Source organism: Poecilia mexicana, unplaced genomic scaffold (genome assembly GCF_051168715.1).
Source record: "Poecilia mexicana isolate PSO_F unplaced genomic scaffold, ASM5116871v1 scaffold_22, whole genome shotgun sequence".
Taxonomy (NCBI): domain Eukaryota; kingdom Metazoa; phylum Chordata; class Actinopteri; order Cyprinodontiformes; family Poeciliidae; genus Poecilia; species Poecilia mexicana.
Window position 1 is genome coordinate 17,544,719 of NW_028263391.1, and position 14,790 is coordinate 17,559,508.

The following is a 14,790-nucleotide window of genomic DNA, read 5'->3' on the forward strand; positions in this document are numbered from 1 at the left end:
TACCCTACAGAAACAATCTGAGACTACCAGGGGTCAGAAAATCCTCCATTGCTAAATGTGTTAACATAATTCAATAACTACTTCCTTTTGTAATACAAAATGAGAGTGTTAAACATAAATAAAAGTGTTCAGTTTAAAGCACATACTTTTATTTTCTGGACTCATAGCAAAAGCTTAGATGTATTCACTAGCTGGCATCAACTGGAGAGTGTTTTGCAAGACCGGTTTCACATTCACATGGCGTCATTAAACTCAGAGTAAGTCTATTACCCTGAGTTTAACGGCACCATGTGAAGGCGGAATCCGTTTACTGTATTGCATGCAGCAGATTATCTTTTGGCGTCTCCAGTAAACAGCCAGTGTGAGACGCGAAGGGACAAGACTGAAAGTGGAGATCTGCTGTTTTAAAACACTCCTAAAGACTTCACAGTGTTTTATGTGAACACTACAGTGAGAATCTTTTAATTATGGGAGGTAGAGGTTGGAGGCTGTGCATCATCAATAATCTTCCAGAACAGAAGGACTATTTCCTGATAAAGTATCTGTGAAGTTATGTAAAAATCACAAATGTGCTATGAAATTGCTTATCCTCCATTAGCATATTTTCAACAACGTGTTTCAGTACTCAATAGCTTATTTACTGTAATCTGACAAGAAGAAAGTGCTACTACTGTATTTATTGTAAATTTTGTTATGCAACAAAACCGTAACTGACCTTCCCCAGAAACACCATTTGGTCAGAAATGTTTCACAGCCAGTAACTGTACAGAGTGAAGAGGATGAAGTTGGATTGGAAGTTGAACTCACGAGTGAAACAGCAGTGAGATGAGACTTTAAAGTGCAAAATACCTTCATAACAAGCCAAGTAGTGCAGACTTTGCAAGTGTGATGTGCACATGTTGGCGAGAAAGACAGTATTTTTTTTTTGTTTTGTTTTGTTTTTTGTTTTATTTTCTGGTTCGACGTCTGAGTTTTTTGTACAAGAATTCTGAACAATTTGAACAGTTTTATTAAACCAAAGATCATTTTCTCAGACATCTGACAGTAAACAGGTTATGCTGCTTCAACAGAAAGATAATTGGTGGTTCATTGCCTCCTACCTCAATTTGCCTTGTAAATAATCTGTGGCTTCTGTGTGATTAACCTCCCACTGCAAACAAGATGACAATTGTTGGAGTCGTTTTAAGATATTAGAGGTCATCTTTGGTCTAGCGGTTAAGTCCAGCTTTTTGAACGAACAATATGGATTTATATGCTACATTAGGCTGCCAAGAGAGATTTAGCTTCTTTTAACAGAACAGAAAAAAAAGTCCTGAATTGTCCCTTTAACCATTTTTTCCTCATTTAACCCATGGGATTGTGAGAATATCAGAAAGATAAATTGAATCATGAGACCAAATTCAGAAGCACCTGCCTCACTTCCCCCAGTTTTCAGTAAAACCAAGCGTGACACATTTGAAGGATTTTTTTTTTTTTCCCTGACATGTTTGTATGAAACTGTGGGCAAGTGATGCAACAGTAGAACATACAGCAGATGGTGATTTCATGGCTCTGTCTGCTGCAAGCTTGTGAGAGGAATGTCAGTTGCCAATAAAATGAAACATTTCCTGCTCTGAATTCCTTTAAAATACCTAAACCAGAATGTGTGGCTTGAACTACCCTGCAATGCTGCGCCTAATTTAAAAAGAATGTGCCACTGTGAAAAGCTACCGTTGTCATTTTTCTTAGAAACTATATTTGCTTGATGTGTTTGTTTGTTTTGTTTTTTTTTTCTCTTTTCACAGCTACAACACTGACAGAGATTCTTTGGACTCCAACCTCGAGATTTTAAAGCAGCCCATCAATCATGGAGAGCCTCAGCGAGCTTCAAAACCCCCTGCTGGACAAAACCAGCAGGCATGCGGTTCAGAACGACTACCAGGGCTACCAGTGTGACTACTCAAACCAGCCATACCAGGACAGCCTGATCGATTATTACTACACTGGGACCAGCGGGAAGCACAAGACTCCCCAATTCTTGGACGCCACCTCTCTCCATCTGGCTGTGGAGGCTTTTTACAGGCCCAACTTCATCCTGTTCAAGGACGACGTCAGCCTTCACAGCAAGGACTCTAAAAACGAGAGCTTTGAGACCACTTTCACAGAGAGTAAAGATACTGTTTCATATGGGGTTTCCTCAGAAAACACTGTGGACATCAGCCTGCAGGGAGAGAAGGACCTGAAGATCCAGACGGTGTCATACGAGGTGGAGGAGGAGCAGTGTCCCGAGTACGAGGTCTGGGATCACACCAAAGAAAATCCTCTTTGCATCCCCACAAAGGTTTTCCTCATGTATTAGCTTGATTTGGTTGTTATTTCAGTAATTAGCACAACCTAAATTTATCAAAAAGCACAAAAATTAAAAAATGAAACATTTAAATGCAACCCGGTTCAAGTTGTAATCAAACTCATTTCTGCTCAAAGTCAAAAGTCGAGTTAATTCGAGTGTAGTGAAAAACTTTTCAGTTCAGTAGGACCCGTTCTATAACTCTAGCTCATAAAATATCAAACCGCACTTGAAACAGGAAGGGAGAAGAACCAGGACCAAATTCAAGTCGGATGGACATCTGCCTCAGGGGCAGAGAAAATAATGTGTCTAAAAGCATTTTGATTTGGAATAGCGAGGCAGATAAAAAGAGAAATATCAACAAAGTTACTGCCAGCAGCAATTTACATCCAAACTAAAGATAAGTATGGCTGAATGAGGACAAAGACCCAGTGGCAGCCCAGAGCAGTCCAGGATAATGACTAAAGTGATGGACCATGCTCCCCCAGATTTGCTTTTTTTTTTTTTTTTTTTACCAAAACCAAAAGTTTTAATCCAAATTTTAGAAGTGTAGATGGTGCCTGGCTTCAAAATCCAAACTGAGGCGAGTTCCTTAGAGAGTACGCATATCAACAGAACCACTGCCTAAAGTTCTACTTTTTTAAACTGGAGCAAATCTTTGTATTTGAATGTGAAACATGCTGTTTTTTGGGGCGGGGGGGTTTCCACAGGATATTTATTATAGATGTTTTAGATTGTCAAAATTAATAGGTTGAGATCTCACCTGCTAATTGCCTTCATAACTTTCTCTCACATTCAATCATTTAAACTAATTAAGTATAACAGCTGTCATAAACTTTTATGTTTTTGACGTTGTGTTACATCACAACCACAAACTTTAATGTCTCTTACAGCGATTTTTATGTCATAAACCAAGAAAAGTTGTGTGTAATTGTGAAGTGGAAGGATAAGATAATGCTGGGAGATAAGACAGTAGTGCCACCAACTGCAGTCTACAAGCATACATGATTTTAAATATTTTTAAAAAGCTGAAAGTGTGGATTTTTATAAATTTTCCCTGAGGCAGTAGTTTGTAAAAAAAACACCTCTTAACTTGAATTACAGCTACAAATCTTTGTAGTATTTCTCTCTTTGTTTGTGCATGGAATGAAGTTCTGCCCAGTTCAGTCATGTTGGGTGGAAACTGTTTGTGAGCATGAACTTTTCCCAGTTCAGATCTGGACTTTGACCTCTATGAATCTAACATATGAAAATGCTCTGATCATTGTAGCTCTGACTATTTAGCCACGTGAACCTCCGCCTTGATCTGAAGTCTCGCAGCCAAAAACAGTTTTTCTTCTAGCTTTACTTAGTATTTATCACCTATTAACTCTGACAGACTTCCCTGTCTGTGCTGAAGGATAGCGTCCCCACAGCATGATGCTGCCACCACTTTGCCACACTGGTGATGCAGTGTTAGTTTTTGGTATTTATCTTATTACTACAGGTTTTTTTGAGTGTTTGACAGGCTGATTATGATGCTGATTTGTTCTCGGTGATTAAAGATGATCTTTTATCCAGCACAGAATGACGTCTTGTAAAAGAACATGAGTCATGATGCACAGACTGCAGTAATACCTATTCAGTTTGCTATTCTTATGGAGGGCCGGCGTGATTTAATGTGATTAAAATTTCTCTCCAAACAGTCCACGTACTTAGGGTCCTAAAAAATTTATGCGGTATATAAGTCTGCTTTTGTTTTATTAATTTCAAAGAAAATTTCATATCTGAATTTGTTAGTCCAGACTTTTTTTTTTTTTTTTGGTCTAAGGGCTATAATGGCTTAAAAAAAAGACAGAGAAGAGAAAAAAGGAGCATGGAGAGAAACTCTTTTCAGAAGTGTAGAAAATCTAATTTTAAGCAAGGACACTTATGAAATACCCAGGGCTCTGAGCTGGCAGAGGAAGAAGTATAGCACCCTAACCGAGCTGATGATCGCGCCAGCTCCTGTCACTCGGAGGCCTGGCAGATGGATAGAGACACTGAAGCAAGCTCCATTAATGCTATAAGTAATGTCCTGCTTTGAGGGAATTAGGCGGGACTCGGCTGATGCATGGCCCTCGTAGCAGGTGAGCCTCCAGCTGAAGTTTTTCTATTTCAATTCAAAAAGGGCAAATAAATCTGACGAATAGAGATGTTTGATGAAAAGCTGGATTTCGAGCTGCATTACGAGCAGCTGTGTTTCTTTACTCGCCTCCCTGCTTGTGCACCTATGATTTATGTGTTTTATAAATCATGAAAGCAGACTTAATGCAGAGCTGCGCCGTGTCGAGAAACGGCAGCAAACGGGGAGAGTTTGGGAGTTTCAGGAATAAAAATGGGGGGGAAAAAAAGAAAAATGTTCATATGTACATTTTTATTTACCCGGAGATGAAGCCGTACTGTATAACGAAAGGGAAAACTGAACTGGCAGATGTTTGACATGTGTGTGACGGGGGAGAAACAAATTACAGGTGCCAACATAGCAAGTCCCCCTTCCACGATGCCGCTGTGACTGCCCCAGCCAGCACGGTTCTCTGTGTGCTGAGGCGACTATCCCCTCCTGAGGCTAACGAGGCCTCGGAGAGAGCTGTGACAGGGTTGTTAGAGGCAGTGTGTCTTGGTGGAGCCTCCATCAGTTATCCAGACAGAGCAGACCGGGGAGGAGCAGCGAACCCAGCCGACAGGAGTCGGCATCAAAGAGGCTGTCAGTTCGACTGAACACTCTGGTCACTCTGGACTGTTATCAAGTGTTGCCACAGAGATAACGGGAGATTACACGCGCTTGTAGTTTATTTATGCGGTTATGACCAGCTGCTGTTCTGATGGACACACCTGGCTATCCAGGTGGGCTGTGTTCATAAATCAAATAACAGGGAATTTCTTAATTTTATCTTGGCAAAGCTTGCTATTTGTTAACTGCTTGTTAATCTTGTGCTTCCGTCTCGTGATTTTCTCAAAATACAGGTGCATCTCAGTAATGAGAAAGGGATATAAGAGTTTATACATCTCTTGTAAATGTTGATTATGTCTTACAACTAATGAAAACTTTGAAACCTGCACTCTAAAAAGTGTTTTTGGCTGTAGTTCATCTTATGGACTTATTTACATTAATTTAACTTAATTCTTTTGCTTTTGCTATGACAACTTACTTTTTTGTGTTCATTTAACTCAAAACTTACAAATCTTTAACCTGAAGGAACTTTTCACTTTGACTTTACTTAAAACAATTGAGTTCAACGCCAGTTTTGTATCCTAAGTCTGACCAACTCAATTTATTATGATCATCCAACTCAATTCACTAAGTTCTTCCAACTCAATTTGCTAAGTTTTTATAACTTAATTCATAAGGGGGTTTAACATGACAAATTTAAGTCATTCTTACTCAAATCATTTATTTTGTTCTAATAAACATTTAAAATCTCTTTGATTTAATTCTACAGAAAGTCAACTCAAACTTTTAAGAAGTTCCAAACTAAATTTAAATAATCTTTTTACAGTGTCATCTAAATACGCAAATCTTTTCCTTAAATAACCTTTTTCACTTTGACTTTACTTGAAATAATTCACTGTCCCATGTCTGACACAATGACTCAAGCTTACAGGGACACATTCCCAGTAAGCGACTGTGGCTCTGTGGATAGAGCAGTCGCCTTGTAATCAGAAGGTTGACGGTTCGACTCCAGCTTCCTCCTGCCGTATGTTAATGTGTCCCCTGGGTACTAAATCCCAAGTTGCCAACCAATCTGAGCATTAAATAAATGTGTTAATATGTGCTTTCAGTGGTCAAAAGTGCTATTTAAGTTTATTTACCATTTTTGAAGTAAACTAAATGATTTGAGTAAGACTGACTTAATAAATTGAGTTGGGTGATTATAATATATTGAATTGGTTAAACTTAATAAATTTAGTTGGATAAACTTAATTGAATTGCTTGTTACCTACAGAAGCAATTCAATTAAGTTGGTTCAACTTTTTTCTTTTTAGAGTGTGGTAAAAAATTACCTAAGACCAATAGAAGGCTTCATAAACATCAATAATATTAATAATTAATATTAAGTTTACAGAGTGCTGAATCTATGAATATTTATGGAAAATTGAACACAAGAAAAAAGTGTGGTTCAAGGAAATGTGCACAAGCAACCCCAATCCTTGAGAGTATTATGAAGCAAAGCCACAAAATCCAAGTTCCTTAAGGTCCAGTGTTAGATTTTCACAGTCAGTGATCATTTGGGAAGTCAGGCCAGCTGCTCGTGTTTGTCCAAAGACAGATCAGCCATCTGTCGTTAAATGTAAGAGAACAAGCTTCATCAAAATTAAAATGTTCCTTTCACAGAAAAACCTGGGTCTGACCCACACTGCCAAAAGTACCAGTATCTGGTATAGTGATCATGACACCACTGCACTTGATTGGTCACCAAACTGGGTATTCTAAAAAAAGAAGACCAATGACAGCAACCTTGTTGTTCTGCAACAACCCACCCACCGCTTCATCGGCTGAAAACAAAATCCTGACCACACATCTCATTCGTATGACATATTTTTCAGTAGACCAACATTTCTGTGTTGATAATCAGTTTTTGTCTTGCTCTTGTGTATTTTCATCTTTTTGAAAAGATTTTTTCCTTTCACCCAGCTTTCCACTATGCAAAAAAAAAAAAATCTTCTACTGTGTGGAGTACGAGTGACTGGTTGTTGGGCAGCAGTCTTGCCTGGGATTGTGTTGGCCATAAAATAACCAAAATATAATATTTCTGCATTACACATAATTTTTATTGCCGTTTTGCAAAATCCGGAGAAACAGAATTTTGAGATTTCATTAACAAAAGGAAGAAATTAATAAAATAAAAAAAAAACCTATCTGAAATATTTTTGAAATGTCTCCTTTATGTAACAAGGCTGTAAATAATATATTTTACCTTACAAATTTCAAAAATATTCAAATGTATTGGGCTATACCTGCAATGGCTTTTTGCTAAATTGCTCTGAATACAAAAATGATGCTGTCTGTTTAAATCAGAAGACACAAGAGAAAATGTATACAAGCTTCGCTTTACATGCCTGAATGCCTCTTCACTTCTTGCTTTCCAGCCTTTAATTACCTGTAAAACGGTTGCTTGAAGTTCTGCCTCTTGCATTGATTTTTATTTCCCTCTCTCTTTTTTTTTCCTTCTTCCTGTTTCATTCGATCCCTGAAGGCAGGCAACACGCCTAACAAATGAAACCTGCTCCTTATGGAGGCTATTCATTTACAAAACCCTCCTCTCAGTCTCTGGTACAGCAGTAAGAAGTGTAGCATCCCCCCTCTTAAAGGTCACTCACATGTCACACTGTTATTGTTGCTGCAGGCCTGATGGGCTCGTGTCAGTCAGATCCCTCATTCATTAGCCCGCTCAGAGCCTGTGGCTTTGAATTTGAACATTAAGGGACAGTATCTGCTGACTGCGGAACGCGCCATGCCTTGTAAGACGTTTGGCACATTAGGGAAGGATTGTGGAGGTCTCTCAGGCTGGAGAAGCAATTTAGTACATAAATGACACTGTCGTCTCGCTGTTTCTTCTGTCACCTCGTGATGATGGAACAATCCGTTAATCCCGAGTTATCCGTCACCCTGCTCACGGGTGTTGACAGAAGCACCAAATCTGTTTCAGCTGACCGAACTCAGACTGTCACGGCTGGTTTTGGGAAACAAGGACAGAGACCCCGTCCTGAGGAGGGAGAGGAGGAGCGGGAAAGCTCAGGAGTGGGAGGGTGCGTCTTGTCAAGAAACATCACTTTGAAGAAGTTCAAAGTACATCTGACTATTGCGTGTCAGTCTAACTTACTCATACATTTTGTAGGTGTCCCAGTCAAGATCAAAGCCTCATTTTCTTTTTTCTTTTTTGCCAACTCAAAATGTAAACTTGAAAGCATAATAAAATCTGATTACTGTTTTTTATTGATCCTTGTAAATGTGCTGTTTTCCAGAGTGACAGCTCCAGCGATAGTGAAAGCGAGGACAACTTCCTCGTGCTTCCCCCTCGGGACTACTTGGGCCTGGCCATCTTCTCTATGCTCTGCTGCTTCTGGCCACTGGGCATCGTTGCCTTTTACTACTCTCACAAGGTACAGGGTCCAGAGATCTCGAGCGGGTCATTAATTCTGATTGCACCACTCTTAAGGTCAGCAAGCACAAGCTCTCAAACAAGTGTCTGCCGCAACCCATTTACCACCCTGTGACCCTGTTTGCAATTGTTTTGGATGATTGAGTACATAAATTCAGAAATGCAGCAGGCAGAGAAAGCATTAACGCTGAGATTTTTTTTATCGCCTGTGAGCTTGGTATGAGCAGTGGGTTTCATATATTATGTTTATGCTTATGTGTCAGTTTGCCCCCCCTTTTTGGTTATAAACAATATCTTAGATTGGACTAGTCTTTATCTTTCAGTTCCAAAGGACCCAAAGCAAACCCAGTACATGTTCAGGTTTCTGAGCATATACTTTGTGAAAATTAGAAAATGTCACTTTTATTTCACATAAAAATCCATCCATCCATTTCTCTGACATCAGTTTGTAAGTATATTTGTCTGTTTACCCATCAATCCCCTCCTTCCTTGCTTTTTTGAGAGACTGACTTTTGAAATTTGAGTCTGGAAAAGAAAAGTTAGGAATTTTGACATTATAAAGTATGGCTTGCCTGCATTTGTTGCCTTGCAACATCTTCTGCAGTTATTGGGAGAAAAAAAAATACCAGAGCTAAAAGTAATGCGTCAGAAGAATAAATAGAGGTCTTGCTTTTTCCCCCCTCAATGACCAAAACAACCAAACAACACATTTGTCACTGTCAGAGGCATAATGACCTAATTGCCATGGTAACTAATGGCTCCCTGAGAGCATTTCTTGTTTTTTTTTCTCTTTTAACTGTGGCTTAACTCCTACTCATACACTCTGTGCTGATGAGTAACACAGCAGCTCATATCACTCTCTGCTTTGTTTTTTTAGACAGGCAAGGCCATTGCTAAGGGAGACTTCTCCAGAGCGGGGATGAGCTCCAGAAGAGCCCTGTTCCTGGCCGCCCTGTCCATTACGGTTGGAACAGGGATGTACGTGGGGGTGGTTGTTGCCCTCATAGCCTACCTGTCCAAACCTGGACATGTATAGCACTGGGCCCAACTGCTGGCGGGGTGAGATTAGTAGGAGGAGGCGGCATGAGAGGAGGGGAAAAGCTGGGCAGATCTCTGTTGCCTCTAATAAACCTGTGTGATGAAGAAAAGGAAAACTGTACAGAGAAATATGTCTAAAGCAGAGAGAGCAGAGGATGGAAATACTCCATGTGTGGATGGAGCATTACTTCAGCCACATATTGATCCAAACTGAGTCTTTATTTCTGGTATGCAGCATTTCCACCAAAGGAATAAGAACAATAAACACTGTTGGAAAAAGAAAACTGTCTGAAAACTGAACTCAGAAAAAAAAAAAGAGACCCCTCTTTATCCTCTTAGGCTTTCACAACAACTTAATGTGAACTTTAGAAAAGGTGTTTCATCTGTTTATCAGTGTCTTAGCAACTCTGTAAATAGATTTATTGTTAAGTGGTAAGAAAGTCAGATTTTATGGGATTGTTTTTTTTTTCTTTTCTTGGGGAATAGACCAGAAACAGATCACATCACAGGAAAAGTGAGAAGACGACACCAGACAGACAGGACATGATGGTAGTTTGTGTCTGTTGTGTGCTGTACATTTAGTCAATAAATGCATTTGGCATGAATAATGAAACACCTTCCATGTCTCACTGTCACTTATTTTCACTGGAGCAGCTCTGCGGGTTTACATCCTAGAAATGAAAAAGGGGGAGTTCATAAAAGATGAATCCAGATTATAGTTTTCAACAAAATCTAAGCAGTTCTTTAAAGAGGGTTTTGTTATGCCCTTGGACGTTTCTTTTACAATAATCAAACTTAAAAAATGAGCAGAGAAAGAAGGCAGGAAGTTGTGCATGAAACTTTCCTCTGGGTGGCTGCATTAGACACTAAGAGCCTCTACGTAATATTTCAAGTGCTACCACAATTTAAGCAGTTTTTAGGCAGTCTTAAATGCTAATATTTTAATTGGAGTAGCATTTGATGAGAGGCTCCTCAACTCACTGTATCATGGTAGCTAAAAGAGCCTGTGATGGTGCGCTAGAGGGATTATTCAAGAAAAACCTCCAGTCAGAACATGTCAGGTGCTCAGCATCTATTGCTCATGATGACTAGATAGACACAAATGTGTGAGTACATGCGTGGAGTAAACCTACAGAGTAATAAAAGTTGTGACCTTATCTGGAGAAGTACCGTTTCTCCCTTTTTTTTTTCTTTTGAAGATTTTACTCTTGTTAATTATTAGAACTAATTTTCTTTCTTAGAAGAACAAGACACTTAAAATTCAGATCAAGGCATTCTGAGCGATCATCAACTTACTTTGATGGAGCATTTCTGTCCTGAGGGGAGTGATCTTTCCTCAAATAAAAGGGCCTTCATTCACATTTAATGGCACAATGGATCACTGAAGGTTTGATGAATATGTTATGCCCCATATCTCCTGCACGTCATAAAAATTCTTAGCCTTTGGTAATGTTTGAAATTTTTAGACATTTACGGATGGAGTGAACATCCATCTGACTGAATTAATCTTACTCTCATAAATCTAATTGTAATTTAATAACTTAGAGGTTTTTTATTAACTATATTATTGTGGGTTTCCTGTCACAAAATCCTAACCCAAGTGGAAGACTTCGGGAGGGGAAATCTGAACGAACTCGTTTTCATTTATATAGTTCAGCTCCAGGCAAATTGTACATTAAATATAAAAGAGCAGCGAAACTTTGGTGGTCAAAAACACATATTGAATGAAGGTCTTGAGCTTATTCTTCCTTTCAAAAGTCTTCAAATGCAGTGTACTCATTCTCACTTTTCACATTTGTGAGTCAGTACTTTCTAGTATTAACTTTAATTGCAGGGTAGCTGCAGGTGTTTTGGGTTTTCTTTGAAAAAACTATCAAGTTTCAACCCAGATTGTTGGTTGAATTTAGATCAGGACATTTCTGGCACATTATTAACAGACTTCGTTCTAAGTCATTCCATTGTAGCCCAGGCTGTATGTTTAGGGTTGTTTTCATGCTTGAAGGTGAAAACAACCCCAAATACTCCCATCTCAGTATCAAGTGTTTTGCAACCACTACCAGTTTTTTCTTCCCAAAATGCACTGTGCTTCTCTCCTTCAATCTCCGTACTAATCCTGACCAGTTTCCCTGTTCACCCCGGAGAAAAGTAAACTCCAGTAAGCTGGTGTACCTTCACATATGGTGTAAATATTCATTGCAATGTTTTGGTCCCAGCCTGAACAGTCATGTCTTGGCAGGCTTGCAGCTACGCCATAAATACTTTTTACATTTTCCAATGTATTTGAAAAGGATTGCCCTGCATTTAGCTTCCTTTCAAGCTTCAGTCAGTTTCCCTATCCATGCATGATGCTGCCAGCACCATGTTTCAACAGTGCAGATTGTCTGTTCACATGTAGAGATTTCCATGTTAGCCTAAAGTTTGGTTTTGATCTCATGTTTCTTAAGGTAGTTGCGTTGCACTGGATTTTATTTGGGGGTATCGCACTCAAGGGAACCGATTACAAATTTTCATATAATTTCAAAAACCATCCATCACATCTTTAACAGTTTATAAAATTTTTAAGGCATACTTCAGCATGGGAACTATAATAACCGCATCCAGAATGTTTAAATAAAACCCATTCTATGATTTTCACTGGAAGAAACCACAGACTGATGGCCTGAGCTTCAAGCTTTTAATCAACTAGAAGTTTTTCAAGCTGAGCAAAAGTCAGAAATTATTTATAAAATGAGTTGTTATACTGCAACCCACGGCTGACAAAAGTATGCAAGAACTCATTTAAAATACATTTCTAATTGTATTAGGCAGCAGATGCTGAAAACCACTAAAAGACACAAATCATGTGGTTTAATATTAGTGTTGGAACAGCCACAGACCAATATATTGGGTATTTGCTGTTGCATCTACAAGCTTGTAACTGGCATGCCTCTTTATTGTCTTTTGGCATCACTCATTGCTGAGCCTCGAGGTGACTTTTGCTGCCAGCAGCGGAAACAAAGCAAGCTCTCAGAAGTCAGGATGTCAGAACAAAATGAAAGCAGCACTTTAGGACTCCAGCAACAGGGGGAAAGCTGTCATGCATTTCCAGTTCTCTTGTTCCACCTGCTATCCAATCAAAGCATTCACCTCCGACGCTAGAATTTCCTAAACAACTCAGTGAGCCTTCAGTGTCCACTCAGTATTACCTAGGAAACAGTTCCTAGGTAATTGAGAGAAAAACTCAGTGTGAAAAACAATGACTCCTATGCGATTAAAAAAAAATAAATTATAAAGATACATTGAACTTCATTTGATATCAAAAAATAAAAATAAAAACTATGATGGAGATGGAGAGGTGGGAAAGAAGATGGTCTCCTAAATTTGTACGTTTTCTCTTTCGTAGTGTTCCTCCAAGCAAAGCTCTAATGCACCAAATGTGGGTCGATAAGGGGGGAGACGGGGGCGAAAGTGCCACTCTCATCAATGGGAGCTGTATGGGGTGCTGGAGTGGGCTCGCTCTGCAAGAAAGTGCAGTGCCCCGCATGTGTTTTCTCTCCCTCGGTAGATAGGAAGCATCTCCCACGCTTGCTAGCACTCACAGCATCCATTGCTGGCTCAGACCACCAGAAGCAAACCGATTTTATTAGTCATCCGCCCCCATGTGAACTAAAACCTTCCAAGAGGCAGCGGCAGGTTGAATGTAAAACGTATATATTATAAATGTGTGTGCCAGTGCAGTTTCAGTGCAAGTAGCTGGGGTATTGTCTTGAAATTAGCATTACACCAAGTTTCTAAATGTATCACATTAATATGGAATGAGTAATACAGTAAATATAGCTTTCAACTGGAAAATCAAAAGGTGTTTCACTTCAAAATAGCATAAAAAAACAAAGGATTTCCAGATTGTATGATGGCCACATCTGCAAAAAGCCTTTGTCATCTTTAGTTTTAAACTTAAATTAGGGTTGGCATCCTAATATCAAAAACATCAAAGTTGTCTGACCAAACAACATTGATGTTCTTGTTGGCAAAAAATTGATTCGATTTAAAACTCAACTTTTCTCTCAATTCTATAGATAAGCTTTTAAAATTAGACTTCTACAGGAAATATTTGTATTTGATAAGCATCTTACTGTATCTGCTGCAGGTATTTTGTGTATCTTGTTTGTAAATTTGATATATATTCAAAAAAATAAGACATAGTGTTGTTCTGTTCATTAAATGTGCTACGTCAGTGAGCTTTGACTTAACTAGACTTATTGACTCAATTTCAGGTTGGACACTTGTTTTTTCTGAGTTCTAGACTTAAGTTGTTTTTTTTTTTACTAAATTACTCCAACACCATGAGATGGCCTCTCTCCTTCCAGCATTAGGGTGGAAGGAGGAACTTAAAGATCACCTACAACATGGCAGATTGTCAAAAGATAAAATACTGCTTTATAGAAAAGTGAAGGAAAAACGTCTAAAGCGGAATGATGTCGGGTTCATACAGTTGGGGGGATGGCTGAAGTCAGAACTATAAGCCGAGTAGCCAGAATGGTAAGCATGGACAAAAGATTGAACACAATTTCTCAGACTCTTAATTTGACGAGCAGCTTGGCCAAGAGAGATAAGATAATAAACCAAGAGCAAACAGAGAAATGTTTATTGCATGTCATTAGAGAAAAGAATTACTGAAAAATCTCTTTGTCCAGCTGGAGAAGGTCATTAATCTTCTCAACCCACTTAGTAAATAAAAAAAGAAATCTCGCAAACTAAATAAAAGTATGAAAGACATTTTATAATGATGAACACCTTGAAACGACACCGACAAGAGTCAGGAATAGAACAGAAAGATGGAAACGCATAAAAGCTGAGAGCTGCATTAATAAAGAGCTTGATGCTTTTCATAGAACTGAAGGGCTCGTTTAGATTTTTATCGCCACCGCAATAACATACTTGTCACTCTGCTCAAGGACAACTGACACGTGAACAATATCTGTGCCGTGGCTTTCTGTTTTTGAAGTGGCTGCAATATTTACATTTTCTAAAAATATTTAAAGCTTCCCTTTTAAATCAGACTTTTAGTGAGATATTTAAAAAAAAGGGGGGGAGGGTAATTTACATAAATTGGATTGCGAATGTTTATCTTGTAGAAGTAGATAAACCTCTCGTTGTGCGCCAGATCAAAACCTTATAATTTATTTGGCAGATTAAAGACTCTTGCATGCTGTTTGAAATTTATGCAGAGATATATTTTTTTTGAAGCAAGCTGATAAATTTTATGTATATTTGATTATCCCAGGGACACTTTCTAGGTCATCAGCAGCATGAGTGATGTCTCTC

At 38.8% G+C, this 14,790-nt stretch overlaps 1 protein-coding gene across 1 annotated transcript; it reads left to right on the forward strand.

The window, feature by feature from the left end:
• Positions 1 to 423: 423 nt before the first annotated feature.
• On the forward strand, positions 424 to 10,099 carry LOC106903640 (synapse differentiation-inducing gene protein 1-like). Its single transcript, XM_014967600.2, has 3 exons — positions 424 to 2,275; positions 8,312 to 8,449; positions 9,326 to 10,099. Exons 1-3 carry the CDS (start codon positions 1,847 to 1,849, stop codon positions 9,482 to 9,484), a joined length of 726 nt encoding a protein of 241 aa, XP_014823086.1. The 5' UTR covers positions 424 to 1,846; the 3' UTR covers positions 9,485 to 10,099.
• The last annotated feature ends 4,691 nt before the right edge of the window (positions 10,100 to 14,790 follow it).

Bases quoted from the DNA above. Each gene is read 5' to 3' on its own strand.
- LOC106903640 (XM_014967600.2), top strand. From the start codon at position 1,847: ATGGAGAGCCTCAGCGAGCTTCAAAACCCCCTGCTGGACAAAACCAGC. The intron at 2,276-8,311 runs GTCTGGGATCAC...GCTGTTTTCCAG, and splicing joins AGCAGTGTCCCGAGTACGAG to AGTGACAGCTCCAGCGATAG. The intron at 8,450-9,325 runs GTACAGGGTCCA...TTGTTTTTTTAG, and splicing joins CCTTTTACTACTCTCACAAG to ACAGGCAAGGCCATTGCTAA.